Raw genomic sequence first — 24346 nt, 5'->3', positions numbered from 1 at the left:
TGGCCTGACCACTAAATTCGCCCCTGCATGCACTAGGTTCCGCATTGCTGCCTTCTGATGTTGGAAGGTATGCTATATATAACCCAATGCTTCTCCTTCCCCCTCTACATGACATAACCCACAGCCTCTTCCCATTCCTCTGTGGCATCACCCACTGCCTCTCCCCATTCCTCCCTGGTGTCAAGTGTCAACCATTGCCTCTCCATGTCCCTCTCTGGTGGCACCTGCTGCCTCACCCCATTCCTCTCCGGTGTCACCCATTGCCTCTCCCTATCACTCTCTCACTCACACCCTCTCCTAGGCCTCACCTTGTCACCCTATTTGTCATCAACTGCCTCTCCCAATCATCCTTTAGGTCACCTACTTCCTTCCTCTGGCATTACCAACTTCCTCTCACTGTCACCCATCCTCAGGCATCACCCACCGACTCAACCTCTGCCTATAACCCTGCTTCACTATCTCCCCATCACTCTCTATCTCCTGTCGCCCTCTGCCTCTCCAAGGCATCAGTCTCCACCCATCATATGGATTCGGCATTCCCTTTGAGGCCACATCCACTTTTCCAATAATGTGTTGCTGCGACACACACATATACCCTATTCCCATTCCCCTGTCATGGTGCTCCCCCTGTCATTTTTATACTGGATCCACCCCCGGGTGTTGTGGAGGTTCAGGTTGAGGTTTGGGGTCGAGGGTAAGGGAGGGAGGTAGATTTCAGTACACCCACCCTAAGATTTATTTTGACAGCCCTGGGTATATGTACCTATCTATCTATTTTATTTTTTTCGTGGTGGACACCATAATGTAATATACTGCACACGCCGATGCTGAATATCCATGTATTAGCCATTCAGCTTGTGATCAGGAGAGTATGGGAATGACTGGGTTTATATATTTTCTATAAAGTAAATGCAATCGTTCACCAGTTTTCATTACTCTTATATTGAACAGAATATTATACTGCTGACATGTTCAACCCCATTCAGACAATCTGTGAGCCTTTTTTAGTAGTTGTAATGCATTGACATATTCCTTAAAAACACATAAGAAACAAGCAGAGTTGTTATATTTTAATAGACAGGATTGCTGTGTATAAGGGCAGCTTGTATAAGCATCATTATGTAAATTATTTTATTCCCGGTGAAATTAGCAATCATTAACAAGGTCTGTCTTCTTCTGTCTTCTGGAGCATTAGCAAGAACTGCCTAACAGCTCCCTTTTCTTTAGCCATGGAGCAACCCAAACAGTAAATCTGCATCTCTGTAAAAAGAATACATAAATAACATACAGTAGGTATACAGATTTTGATTATTGAGACAGGATCAGTATGATTTATCTCCAGTACAACTGAATTAATTAAAAATATATGACCAACACTGTTACTGGCATGATGTAAATACACATGGTCATTATCCCGACACATACACAGGGCGGGATGCACTAACATCCTCTGCCACACATCGCCGGCATTCGCATTGTTAGTAATCGCAAATGCACTAACATATGCGATTATTAATGCAAAGGACAGCTCTTGCGTTAAGAGCTGTCCTTGCGTTGTGGCCGGGGATGTGCAGCGGGTCCCACCCTAACTCCTTGGACCCTTACACGGCTGCTGCTGCTCCGCCAGGGCTCCAGGGAGGTCACTGGGCCGGGCAGCACAGCAGGAAGCTGCCCGGACAGAGGTGAGGGGGGAGCGGCGCAGATCGGCGGAGGTCGTGAAGTGAAGTCCATAGGCTTTTATGGGGTTTACGCAATCTAGAACTGCCGTAACCCCCCACGGTTGAAAAGTCTACAGAGATTATACTGGATTTACCAGGATTACTGGACCAGAGCTGAAAGCTAAAAAAATACAGAACTTGATCTGGAGGATTAACCAGGCTGACCGGAAGGAAGCTGGAAACTAAAGGAAACAAAGACTTGATCCGGAAAGGGGCAAATTAGTCAAATCTATTATAGTTGGTACTGCAGCTTCAATTAAAAAATAAATCCATATTGGGATATTCATTAAAGTATTAGTGTTCCCTCTAAGCTTTTTTTTGCAGGGTGCCAAACTCTGCCTGTTTTTAAAACCTAAAAGTGCACCCTACCCTTTTTGTGTGTGGCACTGTGCGCCCTTACATTGCCCCCCACCGTGCTGACATACTACCGCTGAGAACTTTTGATGTGTCGTATATTCTGTACATATTAAATCAGTTGACCGCACCTCAATCAATTGGGGAAGATTTATATATAATAATTCCCCATTGGTGGGTACATTTCCATTCATATTGGTATAAGAATATCTATAAAGTCTATGACATATGGTGCGGGTCGCCCATTCTCTCTCTACGCAACTTTCGATGTGTGCTATCCTGTGTAATGGGCATTACGGTGTATGCCATCATATGTAATGGGCATTATGGTGTGTGGAAGAAGCATTACAGTGTGCGCCATAATGTGTAATTGTCATTATGACAGAATATGTAACGGGCATGGCAGAGTATGACAATGTTTAATGGGTGTAATCCTAGTGCAGTGTGCAATTTTTTATATATATATTTTTTTGTTGTTGTTTTGGGGGGTCTGCCATTGAGTAATACGGTAGCTACAGTACAGGAATTTACTAGCAATGTATATTTGCAAATGTCTGCTTTTATCATCTTATTGAACTTGTTACCATCTAAAAGATTAGTGCATGTGATTGGGTGCATACTGGAACATATTCTGGCCGCTTCACATGGAGAATTTGCCCAAAGCCTATGGGGTGACACCCACATAATTCGATAGTCGCTGACCATTGAATGATGTGGTGAGTACATGCAAAACTAAGCCACTCCCAGGTGTCTACATTTTGGTTGTGCCTGGTGCGAGGACAGGGTGGGCAGCTGACATCCAGTGATGTCAGCTGCCCACCCCCAGCACATGCGTCATCAGGGCATTAGCATGAGAATGCCCAGAATTTCCATGGGAACTCCCAGTGTTTCATGGGCGTTCCCATGAGCGCATCCCCCAGCCCGCCGCCCCATGTTGTGTTCGAGCACCCGATGAACACTCTGTTCGCTGTGGCCGCTCACACACAGTGCATGCACATGCGCACAAATGCGCAGCACAAAACCAGCGTACTCTTGTGCAAATTCGGATGGGAGACCATGGACCAGAATAAGGTCAACTGTGTAGTGAATTGGTGCTCTACTTACACAACAGATTCCAGTACAAAACACTCATGTCATCTGTTATTTGTGATATGACTACTACAGGGTTGCCTACCCTCCCGGAATGTCCGGTCCCGGAAATCGGGTCAACCTCAAGGCCCCCTGGAAAGGTAGGCAATGCCTCATGCCCCACCCCTACCCTGCTCTGTCAGTGGCCCCACCTTCCATGCCTGACTGAATTTGGTGCCCCTGGAGAGGGCAGCCACAAAGTAGGCAACCCTGGTCTACTAGAACAATTGTATGTCATTTTTATTTTAATTAAATTTGATGTTTTTTTTCACATAAATCTTACCTTTGATTGAGTTTGTTGATTTGGACAGTCAGGAGTGTAATCGGATCCTTGGCAGGAGCTGAAAGTGGCTAGAGTGTCTAGGCTATATTTGAAGCCAGCCACCACCTAGTGTAAACCAATAAAACAAAATGTGAATTAAATGATGAATACACAAAATACTGTATGAACAAAAAAGAAAAATATTATCAGGGACATGAGATATAAATCTACTGGGTACAATTTGTTATGATGGAAGTAGTTAAAAAATATTTGGAGGGGGCTATTGGGGCGCAGCTTTAGTTAAATACGTAAATAATCTTAGATATGAACTAGGAATTGCCCCTGCATACTCGACTGTATATCAAATGCTTACATTTGCCCCATTGCAGCTCGGAATGCTTTTGCAAAGCAACTAAATTGATTTTTGCTGCTAAGTTGCATGTCATCCTTATGGGTTGACCTACTGACTTAAGCAGTGTAGTTGCTAAATCAGGTCATGGTCGGGGTACCAGGATTGGCTGAAAGATGATCAGTTGACTGCTTCCAAGATGGCTGTGCCAATGTCACCATTTTGGAGGGAAATTTGGCATGGCAAGAGCAGGCCTGAATCCAGGATGGATGGAGAATGAGCGGAATATTGCAGGTATTCGTTATGGTTTCGGGTGTGAACCCACAGCTGGGACTGCTGTATAGGACAGCCACGGCGGGACCCTACACTGACACTTGAAGAAAAAAGGTATTTTGAAATATAAATATAGGCGCTATTGAATAAGAGGTTGGTACTCCCCTGAAGCTTCTGGAAACTTCCGATAAGGGTCCCCTTGATGTGGTTTCGTAATGAAATATGAAACGAAAAAGAAAAAAAGAGCCAAGCTCCTCGTGTAATCCTGTTTAGTTATAAGAATCACACTTTTTTATGATTCAGATGGTGATTCAATTCGTTAAACAGAAATTCATTTGTTGGGGTATCTCCCCCTTACAATCTCACTCACACAAAGAGTAGTTTGAATAGCATATCACAATATCAAATTTCCATAATTAATCGGAAGACGATATAGATTGGGGTTTCCCCCTCTGTTATGTACTCACGACAAGATAGATGTCAAAGCGCATATATCATGGTCTTTCACCTATGGATAGGTTTCTTCTGGTCCAATAAAATCATTTTCTGGATTCTTGTAACATTAAACAAGTATCCTTTATTAAAACATACAGTTTTAAAAACAAATGTAATGTATGAGAGACTTTGACTGTGTGGAACCGGTTGGGACTGGATGGAATGATGTTATAGAGTATAAGTGGAACAAGTCTTACCGGGGCCCCCTGTTCATTGTCCACCTCCAATCCACGTCCTGTTCCGCTCCACCAGCCGTTTTGTCTCCTCAGATGTGGTCAAAAGGAACTGCACCGACGCGTTTCGAACCTCCGTGGTTCTTTTTCTTTTTCAACCTTGAAAAAGAACCACGGAGGTTCGAAACGCGTCGGTGCAGTTCCTTTTGACCACATCTGAGGAGACAAAACGGCTGGTGGAGCGGAACAGGACGTGGATTGGAGGTGGACAATGAACAGGGGGCCCCGGTAAGACTTGTTCCACTTATACTCTATAACATCATTCCATCCAGTCCCAACCGGTTCCACACAGCCAAAGTCTCTCATACATTACATTTGTTTTTAAAACTGTATGTTTTAATAAAGGATACTTGTTTAATGTTACAAGAATCCAGAAAATTATTTTATTGGACCAGAAGAAACCTATCCATAGGTGAAAGACCATGATATATGCGCTTTGACATCTATCTTGTCGTGAGTACATAACAGAGGGGGAAACCCCAATCTATATCGTCTTCCGATTAATTATGGAAATTTGATATTGTGATATGCTATTCAAACTACTCTTTGTGTGAGTGAGATTGTAAGGGGGAGATACCCCAACAAATGAATTTCTGTTTAACGAATTGAATCACCATCTGAATCATAAAAAAGTGTGATTCTTATAACTAAACAGGATTACACGAGGAGCTTGGCTCTTTTTTTCTTTTTCGTTTCATATTTCATTACGAAACCACATCAAGGGGACCCTTATCGGGAGTTTCCAGAAGCTTCAGGGGAGTACCAACCTCTTATTCAATAGCGCCTATATTTATATTTCAAAATACCTTTTTTCTTCAACTGTCCTTTCTAAGGAGACGAGGTGGTCTCTTTATTTTTTGAAATTATATTGGCAGCTCTAGAGCGCAGACCAAATTATTCCCTAAACAAACCTATTACACCTACACTGACACTGGTAAACACTGGGGTTTTTTGTCAGAGGAAGAGTCCGACAAAAGAAAGAAAAAACGCTTTTTGGGCGCACTCCTTTGTTATAAATGTGGTATGATAATTTTAAAACATAGCTTTTATTTAGACTTTATTTAAAATAGATGGCACAAAAGTAATTAGGTATTTAAATATTAAGATGTAGTGTGATCCTTGGACTGGTTTAGTTCCAGGGATATTCGCAGTTTAGTCACACAATTAATTTATCATTAAAGCACTGATGTTATCAGAGGTATGATTACCAATGATTATAGGCAGTGAAATGATTCGATTCCCCTAAGTATGAACAATATTGTGCTTAATAGCATCACCTGGATTGGTGGTATGGGGGAAAGAAAAAGATATCACAGCCTCAATATAGGTTTATAAATTCTTTAATAGACACTCTCTCTGGCAGTCATGTTACAGGTGTTTGTTTAATACGGCGGCTTGTACCCCTAATTTTTATATTGCCACACCTGGGCTTCCCCAGGGGTCTCCCACCTGGGTACTGTCCTGGCCCTCCACTGCTTGGCTTCCAAGTTCGGGGAGGGTTTGGGCAGACCAGTGGGGTATGGTGGCAATATATTAGGGTTGGTATCTGATCACAAAAGGCCTGTTGGGCTGCAAAGGGAGGTGGCTCACCAGGCGCAGCACATGAGTCACACTATTCCTGACAACAGTATATAAATATATTTATATACTGTTGTCAGGAATAGTGTGACTCATGTGCTGCGCCTGGTGAGCCACCTCCCTTTGCAGCCCAACAGGCCTTTTGTGATCAGATACCAACCCTAATATATTGCCACCATACCCCACTGGTCTGCCCAAACCCTCCCCGAACTTGGAAGCCAAGCAGTGGAGGGCCAGGACAGTACCCAGGTGGGAGACCCCTGGGGAAGCCCAGGTGTGGCAATATAAAAATTAGGGGTACAAGCCGCCGTATTAAACAAACACCTGTAACATGACTGCCAGAGAGAGTGTCTATTAAAGAATTTATAAACCTATATTGAGGCTGTGATATCTTTTTCTTTCCCCCATACCACCAATCCAGGTGATGCTATTAAGCACAATATTGTTCATACTTAGGGGAATCGAATCATTTCACTGCCTATAATCATTGGTAATCATACCTCTGATAACATCAGTGCTTTAATGATAAATTAATTGTGTGACTAAACTGCGAATATCCCTGGAACTAAACCAGTCCAAGGATCACACTACATCTTAATATTTAAATACCTAATTACTTTTGTGCCATCTATTTTAAATAAAGTCTAAATAAAAGCTATGTTTTAAAATTATCATACCACATTTATAACAAAGGAGTGCGCCCAAAAAGCGTTTTTTCTTTCTTTTGTCGGACTCTTCCTCTGACAAAAAACCCCAGTGTTTACCATTGATTCTAAACGCTGGGCGCACCGCCAACCAAGTAACTACCAGAATTTATCAAGTATAGTAGTTTTTCAAGTTGGTATCATAATTATTACACAGATTAACAGTCTGTGCGGATCTTCAACCCCCTCTTTTCCACCTACACTGACACTGTTGACCCCCAAAGTTAGGTGACTGGTTCTTGCAGATACTAGGCTTTGCCTGTAGCTGCCATATTTAAACAGGGCAAGTTAAGCCTGCCCTGGTGCAGCCAGGTGTTATGAGAGGACAAATAACCGGGGACCCCAAAGGGTACAGTCAAAACGTAATCTAGCTAAGGAAGCCTTACTGAAAATTAAAGAAAAAGGCAACTTGCCGAAACTAACTAATGTAGCTAATTGCGCCAGTGACCTAGTCGCCAACCACCAGCTACCGCGTCGCATACACAACAATAAAAGAACACCAAAAAGAACACCACTAACAATACGCACGGAACACTGAACACAGAATAAGGCACCGGAAGTTAGTACACAAGCAAAAGCAAATAAGGATACAGCGTACTGCTGAAAGGACATCCATGCTCACCAAGCACAGGGTGGGTAAATAACAATATGCTCAGGAGAGCAACAACAAATAATGAAATAAACCAGGCCCCTAGCAGGGGTACCAACGAGACCAGGAACCAACTGAAGAGACAGGGAACCACCACAGGGAAGAATTCCCTGGTGCTGACAGGCACTGGTGCAGAGATGGAATATGGCAGCTTGCCAGGACTTTATAAAAAAACAAGGAACAAAACCAGGCTTCACTGGAGCGCTTACATGACCTGGAACTGGCACAGCAAGATCACGGAACATCCAGCAGCTCAGGATGGTAAAGAGCAGGCTGAGACAGACTGGAGCAGACAGACAGGATTCTGCAACTGAAAGTAAAGCAGGCTGGAACTGCCAAAGGCCAGGAAGGCTGCACTGGGCTGAGTGCAGGGAGAAATAACTAATGACCAGCAGACAGCTAGTGAACTCCTAACAGAGCAGTAACCTGACAGAGGGCCAGCAGGAAACAGGAACTTGCAGCTACCTGCAACAGGAACAGGAAGCTAGGACACAGGACCTGAAGCTATCACTGGCAGAGCAGAGCTAGAGAGAATCCCCTATGAAGGGCTCAAGTGATTAATCAGCTGAGAGAGATCCAGACAGCTCCCAAGCTGTACTAATGAGCTCCTTACATCGCAGACTTGTGAATGAATTAAGCTCACAGAATATAGAGCTGTAATGGCACAGATCTACCACTGGAGGCCACCAGAGAGTCAAATGTCAAACACAAACTAAACAGAACACAAAACAGATCTGAACCATTAATCATGGTTCCTAACAGTATTTGGTGACCACTTGATACTGAGAGGTGTACTGTACAGTGACAGCATGGACAGTTCCTCTGAAATTAAACCACAATGCCAGTCTGGAAAAGCACTGCAGTGGTAAATAAGTCACAGTTGATGACACCCAGTTTCAAAAGCTAAATTTAGTGGAATTTTGTCATTAAATCAGAAAATGTCAAATGTGTATACAGGTATTATGATCAAAAACCACATGTACAGAAAGTGTATAAAGAAATAAATGCAGACTACAGGTCTGGCGCCCAAGATGGCTGCCTCACCTTTTGCATGCTATTGAACATCTGCTTAAAACAGCTTAAATTCAATATAACTGACTTCTGAATCATCTCTTATATATTTGGCTACATCTGTCACTCAAAGTGTGTCTGGAGCTATAATGCTGGGTGGAGCCTCTGACTCACATGACTGACTCACATGACAGAGAACCAGCCCAGTGAGCCCACAGACAGTGCCAGACACCCTCTGCCTCTCCATGTTACACAGCAAAGACACAGCTACTCACCAGACACACCAGGTGAGCGCCCCACACCTCCATACCTCCCAACATGACCCTCTCCAGGAGGGACAGAATGCTCTGTTTCTGGACTTCCATCTTAATTTATGATTGTCATCACCTGTTTTAAACAGGGTAATTGATAAGAAAGGTGTTTAAGCACAGGTGATGGTAATCCATAAATTAAGAAGAAAGTCCAGAAACAGAGCAATGTGTCCCTCCTGGAGAGGGTCATGTTGGGAGGTATGCACCTCCCTCCCCCCCCCCATTCACGGCATCCCCACGATTAAATGGCACATGCAAAACACTGACATGGCTATGGTCGACAATGAAAAAGGTTGACATGATTTTTTTTCACTTTTTCAATGTTTTCATATTCATTCTCATGTGTCGACATGGACACCAATGAAGTGCCACACTTATGTCAACATTTAATGTGTTGACCTTTCTGTGTTGATTTTTTCTTGTGGCGATTTGCGGCACCCCAGCGACCCCCTCCCGTAATTCGCGGTACCCCCCCCCCGCACGCGCGACCCCCCTCACGCAATTCGCGTAACCCACCCCCCACGACCCCCCTCCCGCAATTCGCGGCACCCCCCACGCAATTCGCAGACACCCCCCACCTCCCTACCCCCCCCATTCACGGCAACCCCACGATTAAATAGAACATGCAAAACACTGACATGGCTATGGTCGACAATGAAAAAGGTTTACATGAGTTTTTGAAGATTTATTTTTCACTTTTTGAATGTTTTCATATTCATTCTCATGTGTCGACATGGACACCAATGTCGACCAGTGGCGATTCGCGGCACCCCCACCGTGACCCCCCTCCCGCGATTCGCAGCACACCCCCGCAATTCGTGGCACCCCACGCGACTCCCGCGATTTGCAGCCCCACCCGGTGACACCCCCCCTCCTGCGATTCGCGGCACCCCGCGACCCCTCCTCCCACGATTCGCGCCAACCCCCCGGGCACCCCCTCCCGCAGTTCGCGGTACCCCCCACCCCCCGCGACCCCCCCTAGCGTGATTCCCCCCCTGACCCCCCTCCTGTCATTGCGGCAACCCCCCGCCCCCGCAACCCACCCTCCCACCATTCACTGCAACCCCTCCTCCCACGATTTGCGGCACCAACACCCCCGCCCCGCGACCCCCCCCTCCCGCAATTCACGGCATCCACCCACGACCCCTCCTCCCGTGATTCGCGGACACCCCTCACCTCCTCCCTCCCCCCTGTGCGCGATTCACGGCAACCCCAGGATTAAATGGCACATGCAAAACACTGACATGGCTATGGTCGACAATGAAAAAGGTTGACATGAGTTTTTGAAGTGGAAGGAAAAAAAAGTGTGCTCTGCGCTCGGATTCAGCAGCTTTTTAAAAAGGTTGAATTTGGGTTACTGGAGAAAAAAGCGCTCGTGTATTCTGGTTATATGAAACGTATAAACGTAATGTGTAATGAAATTAAATAGTGGGGATATGTGACAGTAATAAAATGGTGACTGATGATGTGCTTAACCGCTGAAAAGGAAAGGTAGTTAGTAAAATGTTTACAGCCCTTATAGGGCTTTTTGTGGGGAACGAAGATTGCGGGTCCCGGCTGAGGCTGAAGGTTGAGCACTATAAGTGAAGATCCCCGGCAGGCTTCTAACTGTCCCTAAGCTTACCTAGGTCTTCTGGCTTCAGGCTTCATGCTTCTCTTCCACGCCGTGTATCTTCCGGACCTCCACGAGAATGCCGCGATTACCGGAAGTTCGGGTGCGCTGACTTCCGGAATCGGCGGTGTGCGGACTTCAGTGGTCCCCGGCTCCAACGCGTTTCGAGAGACTTGCTCTCTTTGTCAAGGATGCCTGGTGCTGGTGGGCACTTGGTTTTTATTCGTTCTTCTTAACTTCTTTATTTTCACAACTTTATTTAAAAACGGAAATGGACAGACTTTTCGGCGGCAAGCACATGTTCATGATGTTATATAGGAAAAAAGGGGAGGAAATGTAGATATGATTCTCTAATGAAGGGGGGAAAAAGTTTTTAAAGAAAAGCAGCCAATTCAAAATCGATGTTTAACCCTTTAGGTTGTAAAGTGTTCAATTCATATATCCATTTTGTTTCTTTTTGTTTAAGGATTTTGACATGGTCCCCTCCTCTCCAATTAATGTTGATTTGTTCTATTGCGTTGATTTTAAGTTCTTCCGGATTTCTTCCATGTTTTTCCGAGAAGTGTTTGGATAAACTGTGTGTTTGGAGTCCTTTCTTTATGTTGTAAATATGCTCGGCAGTTCTTTTTTTGAGTTCTCTTTTTGTTTGGCCCATATACTGTAATCCACAGGAACATTCCAGGAGATATATGATATTTTTTGAATTGCAACTTATATGTTGTTTTTGTTTGTATTGTTTTGATGTTTGGTTTGAAATGAATGAAGTTGTTGGTTTTGTCGAGGTTTGTTTGGTGGTTCTGCAGCTTATGCAGTTCAGGCATGGAAAAAAGCCCTTTGATTCTTCTTGTCTTTGTTCCTTGATGGGAATGAAACTTGCTGTTAATTCTTGTTTTAGGTTTCTGGCCTTTCTATAAATGATTTTTGGTCTTTCGGGGATGAGTGGTTTTAGTTCATTGTCCAGTTGAATGACATGCCAATGTTTGTTGATTATTTGTTTGGCATGTCATTCAACTGGACAATGAACTAAAACCACTCATCCCCGAAAGACCAAAAATCATTTATAGAAAGGCCAGAAACCTAAAACAAGAATTAACAGCAAGTTTCATTCCCATCAAGGAACAAAGACAAGAAGAATCAAAGGGCTTTTTTCCATGCCTGAACTGCATAAGCTGCAGAACCACCGAACAAACCTCGACAAAACCAACAACTTCATTTATTTCAAACCAAACATCAAAACAATACAAACAAAAACAACATATAAGTTGCAATTCAAAAAATATCATATATCTCCTGGAATGTTCCTGTGGATTACAGTATGTGGGCCAAACAAAAAGAGAACTCAAAAAAAGAACTGCCGAGCATATTTACAACATAAAGAAAGGACTCCAAACACACAGTTTATCCAAACACTTCTCGGAAAAACATGGAAGAAATCCGGAAGAACTTAAAATCAACGCAATAGAACAAATCAACATTAATTGGAGAGGAGGGGACCATGTCAAAATCCTTAAACAAAAAGAAACAAAATGGATATATGAATTGAACACTTTACAACCTAAAGGGTTAAACATCGATTTTGAATTGGCTGCTTTTCTTTAAAAACTTTTTCCCCCCTTCATTAGAGAATCATATCTACATTTCCTCCCCTTTTTTCCTATATAACATCATGAACATGTGCTTGCCGCCGAAAAGTCTGTCCATTTCCGTTTTTAAATAAAGTTGTGAAAATAAAGAAGTTAAGAAGAACGAATAAAAACCAAGTGCCCACCAGCACCAGGCATCCTTGACAAAGAGAGCAAGTCTCTCGAAACGCGTTGGAGCCGGGGAACACTGAAGTCCGCACACCGCCGATTCCGGAAGTCAGCGCACCCGAACTTCCGGTAATCGCGGCATTCTCGTGGAGGTCCGGAAAATACACGGCGTGGAAGAGAAGCATGAAGCCTGAAGCTAGAAGACCTAGGTAAGCTTAGGGACAGTTAGAAGTCTGCCGGGGATCTTCACTTATAGTGCTCAACCTTCAGCCTCAGCCGGGACCCGCAATCTTCGTTCCCCACAAAAAGCCCTATAAGGGCTGTAAACATTTTACTAACTACCTTTCCTTTTCAGCGGTTAAGCACATCATCAGTCACCATTTTATTACTGTCACATATCCCCACTATTTAATTTCATTACACATTACGTTTATACGTTTCATATAACCAGAATACACGAGCGCTTTTTTCTCCAGTAACCCATGAGTTTTTGAAGATTTATTTTTCTTTTTTTTATGTTTTCATATTTATTCTCATGTGTCGACATGGACAACAATGAAGTGCCACACTTATGTCAACATTTACATGTGTTGACCTTTCTGTGTTGATTTTTTCTTGTAGCAATTTTTTTTCCAGTGACAACTATGTGCACGTCAACCTAGACATCATCAACCAATTCTTTGTATAATATATAACACCTGTTCTGTTTTACTGTAATTGTTTTAAGTCAGATCTTTTACTGCTACTATTACTGTTTATGTAAATGCATTCTGAATGACCGCAACATCCTACCATCCTTCTACAAGAATATATAACCAACTAGGTGATTCATCGCGCCACCCGTGCCCCCCCACCCCCACAATTCACGGACCCCCCGCGCACCCCCCCCCCTCGCGTGATTCATGTCACCCCCCGCGCACCCCCCCTCCCGCAATTCGCAACCCCCCTCGCGCAATTCACGCCCCCTCCCACGCTTTGCGGACCCCCGCCCTCTCCCGCGATTCGTGGACACCTGCTCCTCCTCCCTCCCTTGATTCATGGCACCCCCCGCTACCCTCCCGCAATTCACGGCACCCCTAAGCCCCTCTTTAGTTCCCCGTATACTCACACACCCCTATCACTACCCAGCTTCCTGCTCTCCTGAACCGTAAGCCCCCCCCAAACCCACAAATGTCACTATACTATCCACACTATCAATGAACATCTTACTCTGTAACCGCTTTTTAATTAAACAAAACAATACACACCCCCTTCCACATCATATGCTCTCTATTTAACACATTTCACCTATAACTCAAGTTGCAATACAGGCCATCTTTCATACAATTCTAACCATCTTTCTCATATACAAATGTTCACAAATTAAGGGGGCGCAGCCCCTTACGACGGTGTGAAGAGCGCCCATAGGGCGCGATGAATCACCTAGTCATAAATATCCAAGGACTTACCTCCAACTTGTACTACTCTCCATGGACATCCAATCAAAATCAACGGATTGCATTCCTACGCTGAGATACACACTGGATTGAAACCTCTGCATCTCTCCACTGAGAACTCCTTCAGTTTGGCATCTCCTGCACTCTGCATTGGATACCCCAAACAAGGTACTGTGGACTACAATATATCTTTAGCCCATGGGTCCTCAAACTGCGGCCCTCCAGATGTTGTAAAAATACAATTCCCAGCATGCCTTGCCACAGTTTTAACACTCCCTTTATAGGAAAACTGTGGCAAGGCATGCTGGGATTTGTAGTTTCGCCACATCTGGAGGGCCGCAGTTTGAGGACCCATGCTTTAGCCCAATCCAGGATCTTCCCTAGACTTCAATTCACCTCTGTGCTCTGAGCAACAAATAACTCCATCATTTTTTGCATTAATAAGCTCAGTTTCTGAATTGCTTAAGGATCACTGTTCATTTCAAATAGCAGGGCCCTAACCATCCCCCAGCCAGGATACTGTACATGTTATCTCTACCAGCACAAGGAGTCTACATCAAAGGCCTCTCACTGAGATTTTTACACCTACATAATAAGGAATTTGACTGTAACACCTTTTCACAAGCCTGCTTTGTCCTGGAAAAACTGACTAATTCAGCAGCAGAAAAGAAAATATTAATATATCCATTAAAATAAAAGAAAAGCTATAGGTTATAGCAGTGACTGAGACAATTTAGGCTCCATTCAAGAACCCTTAATAATCTCAAATGCATTCCATACTTATAGTAAGCCGATCATTGATGAACCAATGTATAAGTATACCTCCAGCTTCATTATTTCACTCCGCCCACAATGTGCTGCAGTTCCTATTACTCCAGCACAGGCTTCTTTTCTCCAAGACCTTGGCATTTAAAAAAAGAAAATAAACAGACGCAGGCGTGGGAAGCGAGCAGGCTGGAAACGTTTTTCTCCCTGTAACCACGAGGTCCCTTACTCACCTGCGCACCTCCAGTTCCAAAGAGAAAACAAATAGAAGTGGTACCCAACAGACGGCCCTGTAATTGGAAGGACAGAACTGTCAATCCTCGCTTTGTGACTCACATACCCAGAGCCCCAGCGCTTAACATAAAGAAAACTGCAGGCTCTCTGGTATGCCCAATCAGGTCTGTCCTTTGTAATGCCAGATCTATAAGAAACAAGACTGCTACAATTGCTGACCTTATTGAAGCTTCAGATCTAGCCTGTATTACAGAGACTTGGCTAGACGAAAATGCAGCACCTATCTTGGAAGCTGCAGTCCCAAAAAACTTTTCTGTCATACACAACCCAAGACTGGAATGCAGGGGAGGCGGGTGGCTATCTGCTTCACAAAATCACTCAAACTTAGGGTCCACCCTATGGAAAGCACTCGCTCATTTGAGTGCATTGCTGCCCGGAGTTCGACAGGATTAGGTTTCAGAGTACTCCTCATTTATCGCCCCCCTGGAGATGGAAAGTTATTTCTACAAGAACTTGCAGACTCTGTTGCTGGTCTAGTTCTGGAGCATCAAAGATGACTCATCCTCGGGGACTTCAATGCATGGGTTTATGACGAGCTCTCACACCTTGGCCAAGACCTTCTGTGCACAATGAATGGCATGGGCTTCACACAAATCGTTCCTTCTGCCACACATAAAAGTGGTCATATGCAAGATCTTTCAGATTGGATTACAAATCACTGACCTAAAAATAAACCCAGTCACGTGGTCAGACCACCACTCCCTTTGGTTCTCAATTGCAACCCCTCAAAATAGATCTGTGCCAATGGAGCTGACCAGGTATCGTCCAAGAAGGGGTATGACTCCACAGGCTCTTGCAGCAAATCTGGATCTCTCTGCATTACTGGGAGCTTGTGAAGATCCCTGTTCCCTAGTCCATAACTATAATAGGGATAGAACGGCTGCAATTGATATTATAGCCCCAGCGTGTGTACAACATCTCAAACCACATCGTCAAGCTCCCTGGTTTGACAGCAGTCTTAATGAGCTCAAGAAAAGGGGGCGTCTAATTGAAAGACAATGGAGGAAGACTAACTTTTTGGAGGACAAGATAAAACTAACAAAGCATATTGAGGAATTTCAATCAACAATAACCCGTAAGAAGTCAGAGTTCCTGTCAACTGAGATCATGGCAGCAAACAATAGGCCTGCTCAACTTTTCCGCACAGTGGAAATGCTTTGCAAGCCAGCATGCCCGCAGCCTGATGAAACACTCTCCCAGGCAAGATGTAATGAGTTTGCAAAATTCTTCTCAGATAACATATCCACCATCAGGGCTGGAATCTCCACAGTTCCGTCAGATGAGTGCCAAACTACCAAGCCTGACAATGTAAGCCACCTATCCTCATGGACCAGCTTTGACCCAATGGATGTAAAGGACATTGCTGAAATTGTCCAGATTTTGCGTCCCACTACCTGTGATCTGGACCCTGCCCCAACCAAGCTCCTAATAGGGTGCATGGATATACTTGGCCCTGTCTTTGCAAAAATTGTTCTGTGCTCTTTGCAGACAGGAATTTTTCCTCAACCTCTAAAGGAAGCAATTGTTAGATCTCTTCTTAAAAAAAAACAATTTAGATCCAGACTGCATGACCAACTACAGACCGGTATCAAACCTTCCTTTTCTAGGAAAAGTCATTGAAAAAGTGGTTGCAAATCAACTAGAAACCCGCCTGATATCTCATGATATGTATGATCCATTCCAATCAGGATTCAGGAGAAGACATAGCACTGAAACAGCCCTGGTCTATGTGCTAAACGATCTTCTGATGGCAAGAGACAGTGGTGACTGTTCAATCTTAATCCTTCTGGATCTCTCTGCAGCATTTGATACTGTGGACCATGGGCTTCTGATTGAGCGCCTAAAAAAATTCTGTGGACTGGATGGCACAGTACTAAGCTGGTTTAAATCATTTCTTGCTGGCAGGTCACAGAGAGTTTCATCTGGAGTATACTAATCCTCATCTGTGCCATTGCCATGCGGTGTCCCACAAGGTTCTATATTATAACCCATGCTTTTTGCAGTGTACATGCTGCCACTGGGTGAAATAATTAGGCGCCATAGCCTTGTCTACCACTGCTATGCAGATGACACACAGCTGCACTTGTCCTTTGCTCCAGGCACTGTAAACCCAATAGCAACCCTAAATGGCTGTCTAGCTGAGCTCCAGGAATGAATGAGTGCCAGTTGGCTGAGACTGAATCCTGATAAAACAGAGGTCCTTATGATTGGACCTCAACATCAAAGGACAAGACTGCAGCACAGCCACCCAACTGGACTGACACTTGGGGGGTACAGAATTACAAAACTCTGATCATGTGCGGAATCTTGGCGTGGTACTAGATGGTGGATTGACACTTAAACATCAGATATCAGCCACAATCAAATCCTCATTCTTTCATCTGAGGAACATAGCCAGAATCAAACACTTAATCCCATCTGAAGGCCTGCCAAAAGTCATACATGCATTTGTATCATCTCGTTTGGAGTACTGCAATGCCCTTTACCTTGGTCTACCAGCAAAAGAACTGCACCAATTACAGCTGGTACAAAACACAGCTGCCAGGCTGTTAACTAAACAGCCCCGCTCTAGCCACATTACTCCCATTCTCTACTCCCTTCACTGGCTGCCAATAAAATGGCGAATAATTTTCAAGATCAATCTACTGAGTTTCAAAGCCCTACATGACCAAGGCCCAAGGTACCTGAAGCAGCTTCTGATTCCATACTGTCCCACCCGATTACTGCGGTCTTTAGATGAAGGACTTTTAGCAGTACCTAGGATCTCCCGTAATTCATCTGGGGGTCGAGCTTTTAGCCATTCAGCTCCGAATTTATGGAACTCACTTCCCCGCACATTTCGAGACACCCCCACTCTAGAATGCTTCAAAAACAGACTCAAGACCTTCCTTTTTACTCAAGCGTTTCCTTCAGTCCCTTAAGTATTGTTTATGAAAAGCTTTTCTGTACTGTATTACATTCATTCTATCTGTTAAGCACCTTGAGTCCTATTGGAGAAAGAGCGCTATATAAATAAAATTATTATTATTATCTCAGGAAAAAAACACTTTGCTAAATTATAAATTTTAAAAAATGCATTAATAAGCAATCATTTATTTGGGATTTTTTAAAATGTCAGGTAACTAGTATCATATTATAGAAATAGATTCCAAATCTAATAAATCAAATCCATATTCAAATAAAAATAATTGGTTATATAAAAACTCCAATATTACAATATTTATATGTTACAAGTGATATTGTACAGTAGTGTATTTGGAGTTTTCATGTAGTCCATTGATTTGTATTAACCATGTGAATATAAGGTTTCATATATTATTTATTTCTTTATACACTTTCTGTGCATGTGGTTTTTGATCATAGTAGCTGTATACACATTTGACATTTTTTGATTAACGACAAAATTCCACTAAATTTAACTTCTGAAACTGGGTGTCATCAACTGTGACTTATTTACCACTGCTGTGCTTTTCTAGGCTGGCACTGTGGTTCGCTTTCAGAGGTTACTTTCGCTGCTCGAGTGAAGAGCCAAGATTGGCGCCCAGTATTACTGTCAACCTCTAGTGTCTGTCTCCGCCAAGTTGGCGGCCATCTTTGGAGTGGCCTCCGTGAACAGAGACTGCTGCGCTAGCTCCCCGCCGCTAACACAGTCTGGGTAGGAGGGGGCTGGTCATTAGGGGGAGTCGGTCTTATTTTGCTGGTTTTATTGGGGGGGAGGGGGGGTATTCAGATCTGTTCGCATCTCTGCTAATTTGCAGAGCCCTATGATCAGATAGCCGCCACCCACCGGGGTAAAATCCCGCCCTGTGTGAAGCTGTGTGAAGGCTTGCAAAAATATGGCAGTGTTTCCTGACACTCCCGGTAAACTGCTGTGTGACACTAGCAAACTCGGGATTCCTGCCAATCAATATACAAATGGCTTGTGACTTAAAAGATGCTGAATTTTATTGCTGGATGGCCTCATGCATGCACGATATGATCCATAGGCATGCGCAGTCATTCCATAATTGGCCAGCCCGCATAGATGATCTTTTTCCCCTTTGATGCTATTTACATGTGTATTGCCCTTTTCAGTGCCCCCCACTTTTGACATTTTGGAATTGACATTACGAGGGGGGGGGGGGAGCTATAAATTCTATATATCATTAATCAATATCCTGTTTGACTGTCTTGAAAGTAACATTAGAGCGATCTCGGATCAATTTGGTGCTTCTGACCGGAACACATTGGCCGCGTCATTCAGTACCCACGAATTGCGCTCTCCTGCGGCAGTTATTGTGCATGATGCCATGCTGCTAAATGCATCCTACGTCACACCTTTGTCACCTGCATTGTGCAAGGGTGTCGTAGCCAGCCCGAGAATGCCATGACTTCCTGCAGTCAGTGACCGGCTTTTCAAACCGTGGCTGAAAGTTACAAGGTCCAAACAAAAATTGATTGGCTCTTTATTAATATGTAGCAAATGCAAAATTTGTCTAAATATAGATACCAAAATATGGCAGCTCTGAATATATATTACCTCCCCATTCCACAAAACAAGTTTTACATTTCAGATAAAGGCTTTGATCTGACATTTAAGTCTAATCAAAACTATGAATTATTACAAATAACAATATACAGTATCGGTACAGAGTTAAGAAAACTATGGTATAAGTTTGAAATTTAGCACATTATTAATTCTCACTATTCAGAATAGGTGGAACTCTGTATGGTTATAAATACTGTAAGATGCAGAGAAATATCAACACAATGTACAATAATGCACTATAGCACTTGTAAACTCGTAGATGGACCACGGCTTTATTCACGTAAATAGCCGTCAATAGAATATGAAGTTGGCACAATAGTACTCTACACCTTTTGTATGTATTGGTATACTGTATGGTTTATTTACCAGTCGCACCGCACTTCGATAACACTACTCACCTGAAGCTAATCATAAAGAAGAGTTACGTACCTGAAATATAATCAGCTCCTCTAGATTACAAGTTATGGGTAACGGTGAGGGCCGTGAACAAGTAGTGGCCATTACACACACGAATTTAACATAGTATTTAATGAAGGAAAGAAGAGAGAAGAGAGGGAAAAAAAAATATATATATAAATAAATTAAAAAAAAAAATCCATATCCCCCTTTCCGTTTTCTGCCTCCCTTCTTTTTCGTTTCTTCTCTCTTTCTATTCTTAATTATTTTTTTTTACTTTCTTCCCCTCTTCCTCCTTTTGCCATCTTTTTGTCTATCTTAAACACGATTGACAATCTATTCCTCCCCCTTTTCCCTGCCAGCCCTCTATATACTAATTAACATAAAAGGATTTAAAAAGAAGTCGAAGTCCTGATGGACAACTGCAGATCGAGAATTTGATAAGTAGCAAAATTACTGAATACAACTGGGTAGCTGTATAGATGCACATGTATATATGTATGTAACGTAGTGTAATTGTCAAGTGTTTGTCTATGTATAAGTATTGTGTATTGTCGTGTTATAAAACCTTCAATAAAGATGAATATAAAAAAAAAAAAAAAAAGAAAACAATAGATATTACTGACCTGCTTCTCGGCGCTATACACTTTGCTGATCTTAGTAATTTGCTTATCTGTGTGGCCTTTGTTGTATTCTTCTTTGGCAATGTCCAGAGCATCTTGAACACCTTTCGCATTCTCATCGACATTGTGCCAGCCTCCCAGTTGTGCAACAACATTTGCCAATAGACCTAATGTGACTACAGCACATATGTTCCAGAACATAGCCATTGTTAGAGATACGATCTTCTGCGGAGCGTTTGTGTCTGTGGCGGCTTTTTATCTTGTCCTGTCTAAAGGTACAGAAAACAAGCGGATCCTTCAATATTTAAGTTGCTGGGACCCGCAGTTTGCCAAGTTCTTTCTCCTGAATCACATGTGTGTCATGCAGCTTGTAACTACAGAGGTGTTCTAAGGAAAACATTTACAGTGCAAATTCCAAAGAGTTTAAAATCTTCATCTCTCTTGCTAAACGGACCTGCTGTTCTTGTGGGCCTAATTCAGGCCTGATGTCTGGGATGCTAATTTCTGGAGCCCTGTGATCAGGTATACAGAACCCGGCCAGAGTTAAATCCCACCCTGTGCAAGAACTAAGGGGGAAGTGACCTTCGGTCACACAGTAGCACTGGTATAACAGTGGTGGACCGATATATTTTGAGTTTGCTGCTGCCCCCTATCAGAGGAATTGTGTGCTTATGTAAATTAAGCAAAAAGTGTGTAGTGGTGACAGCAATATGCTGGCACCTCTAGGTGGCGCTGCTTCACTCAAATATTATGTGATGCAAATTTAAAAAGAATTCTCTCTTTTAATAAAGTAAAAAACAATAGATGATAGTAGACATGCCTGATTGGCGTTGTTATGGTGTGTACACACTGTGAGATTCCCTTGCTATTCGATTTAAGATCCGAGTGCTATGCACTCTTTGCTAACTCTGTACTATTTCCATACAATTCATACAATCTGTATTAGATCTGCACTATATAGTCATTGCTGCCCTGTGTACAGTAGGAGCAAGTTTCATCTTTGCTCCTTTGTCCATGTCTAGCCATGGCTATTCTATTGTTCTCAGCTGCAATACAATACATATTGCAGCTGAGAACAATAGAATAGCCATGGCTAGCCATGGCCAAAGGAGCAAAGATGAAACTTGCTCCTACTGTATCTGGGTTTCGATTTGTGCTGTCACAGGAGCGCACATCGGGATCGCAAGGTAAAAAACCTGTGCGATCTGCATACGATCCCTATACGATTTTGACTATATAGTCAAAATCTCATGCTGATTGTACCCGTGTGTACACAGCATTAGACACACCCAATGGGCAGTGTTAGATATGCCCAATATGTGGTGCTAGACACACCGCTTGACGGTGCACCCCCTAATAAAATGTGCTGCACAAGCCTATGTTCATACATATCATGTAAACATTATTACACTTCAATTAATAAGACAGGACATACAACATATAACATAAAATTCTAAGGCAATATTGCAATGTTCCTTGTGAGGCTTGTTTTGGCTGTTATAATATATATATATATATATATATATATATATATATATATATATATATATATATATATATTCTGTGTTGTGCTGGCACTCAACTCCGTGTGCAGATAACCTGCCCGGTGCCTTCGGTAAGGGTACAGCTGCAGCTGGACCCTAATGTATATGTATCCTGTAGACCTCGGCACTCAGGACTTGGCAAGAAAAGATTCAAAACGTAGCCACGCTAGTTGGTTGACGTTTCAGCCTCTTTATTAGGCTTTTTTCAAAAACAGCTTACATAAAAAAAACAATGTATGCTCACATCCTTAAGTAGTGCAGGACCATTCGTTTGTGCATGGACAGCAGTCACTTCCGGATGCTCCAGGTGTACTCTAGTGACGTCAGAATGTGCAGGACCATTGCCCTAGCAACGGATCAACAATGTGTCAATAAAGTTGTGTTATAAAGACAAAAAAGAAAAAAAGGGAAAGGAAAAAAGCAAAGATAGTGCTTTTAAATGCTAACTGATATAGGGCCAAATTCTCTAAGCTTCAAAAGTGATAAAATTGAGAGTGATAAACAGCCAGCCAATCAGCTCCTGTGTGACATTTTTCAAACACAGTCTGTGACATGGCAGGTAGGAGCTGATTGGCTGGCTGTTTATCACTCTCCATTTTATAACTTTTGAAGCTTAGAGAATCTGGCCCATAGAAACTATATGTTATTATAAAGACTACAAGACCGCTATCACTACAAACCAATGGTGCTGCAAAACAACAAACAAAAAAAATCATACAGTGCTTAAAACTTATATACACGGTCGTGGATTACTCTATAATGCTAATTTCAACAACTGACTAATGTGTATTATACGTGCCTAAGAAAATAATACTACAGTATAAACATGTATCAATGTACAAGATAAAAGGATAATGTCTATTACAGCCTGTAAGCGCAAGGCACTTCGATATACAGTACCTTAATCAAGCCTAAACGCTAAATATTGTTATATGTTGAATGAGATCATTGAATGAGATCTTGTAAGCTGTTTTTGAAAAAAGCCTAATAAAGAGGCTGAAACGTCAACCAACTAGCATGGCTACGTTTTGATGCCAAGTCCTGAGTGCCGTGGTCTATACTACTATAATATATATATATATATATATATATCTATATATATCTATATATATAGATATATATAGATATATATATATATATATATATATATATATATATATATATATATATATATATAAACAGAAAATAAATCCGCACTCCAATCCGGAAATACAGGCCAGCAGAAGGGTGCTCAATTTAAGGTAAACACTCTAGGTGTACCGTATATATCCAGTGGGCGCAGACACAAAAGCATCTGCATAAAAGAGCATACATTTATAAATTTATTTATTTTTCTATTTTTTTTACACTGAAGCCTGCACGGATCTGACTGATCTGTGCAGGCTAAAGCCAAATACGACAAGAAAATTAAGTGTATTTTTCTGCTGTTCGTGGCCGCTTTACGCCAATTAGCGGCCGTATTTTAAATACGGCCGCTTAGTAAATCAGGAATAACCATTCTTTTGAATGATGATTCCTGTCGTATTCTATCGATGGTGTATTAATTCGTATTTGTAAATACAAATAGGAATGTCCCATCAATACGAATACCATAGGTCTAGTAGGCAGCAGACATTTTTGGGAGGCCAGTTTTGCAGATTCAATGCCATCCGCATGGAATCTGCAGCTACCTGGCTCCCCACCGCCGTAGCTTCCAGCAGTAGGTACAGCCGCAGCATATATTGTGCCAGTGCTGTGCCCCCCCCCCCCCCCCCCCGGACCCAGCACTCCAAGGTGATACCTGATCAGCCTATTGGTTGATCAGGCCCTGGGATCAGGCCCTGGCCATGTGATCAGGACTGGTTTTATCTCAGGTGGAGACAGAGAAAACATGTTTCCAAATACACAGATGGAACGCCACTCATTGTTTCCATCAGCTCGCCATGGCGAAGGTTTTGTCGATCCACTTTTCTTCTTGTGCTCCCGTGCGCCAAGGTTCGTGGATGCACGCCATACAATATCCACTGCGACAATATCACCACCGCTGGGTGGATAATGCTCCACCAGTCTAGCAGGGGATTGATATACCGATGGAAAACCACCATTCGCCATGAGTGGGGCATGCTTACCATACAGCATGCCCATTAGAGAAAGATGTTGCTTTGCGATCCATGCTGAGTTAGGCCCTCAGTCCAGACTGGCAGTCCCAGGCAAAGAAAACAATCAACATATAGGTAGATTCACCACTGTGGGCAATAGTAAAAGGATAAAAGCTGGCGGCATCTGTGGTTTTAGCTCCATATCAGAGTCATGCACAGGGAGGGGATGTCTTGTGTTCCTTGGCACACCCTAA

The 24346-nt window shown here is 42.9% G+C and overlaps 1 protein-coding gene and 2 pseudogenes across 2 annotated transcripts; 1 reads left to right on the top strand and 2 right to left on the bottom strand.

The window, feature by feature from the left end:
- Nucleotides 1–1060: 1060 nt before the first annotated feature.
- Nucleotides 1061–22359, bottom strand: LOC146062515 (cystatin-C-like). 2 transcript variants are annotated; one of them, XM_083174631.1, is made up of 4 exons: nucleotides 22259–22359; nucleotides 20474–20739; nucleotides 3484–3588; nucleotides 1061–1260 (listed from the first exon to the last, which is right to left on the bottom strand). In XM_083174631.1, exons 2-4 carry the CDS (start codon nucleotides 20675–20677, stop codon nucleotides 1192–1194), a joined length of 378 nt encoding a protein of 125 aa, XP_083030757.1. In that variant the 5' UTR covers nucleotides 20678–20739; nucleotides 22259–22359; the 3' UTR covers nucleotides 1061–1191. The 2 variants fall into 2 exon arrangements, with proteins under 2 accessions (XP_083030757.1, XP_083030756.1); XM_083174630.1 differs by lacking the exon at nucleotides 22259–22359 and having other exon boundaries at nucleotides 20474–20977.
- LOC146066190 (5S ribosomal RNA) lies at nucleotides 6225–6343 on the bottom strand (annotated as a pseudogene).
- Nucleotides 6558–6676, top strand: LOC146066178 (5S ribosomal RNA; annotated as a pseudogene).
- Nucleotides 22360–24346: the final 1987 nt, after the last annotated feature.

This window comes from Crinia signifera, chromosome 3, assembly GCF_055691185.1.
Source record: "Crinia signifera chromosome 3, ASM5569118v1, whole genome shotgun sequence".
Classification (NCBI taxonomy): Eukaryota; Metazoa; Chordata; class Amphibia; order Anura; family Myobatrachidae; genus Crinia; species Crinia signifera.
The sequence above is the reverse complement of the archived record's forward strand: the minus strand, read 5'-3'. Positions and strand labels throughout refer to the sequence as shown.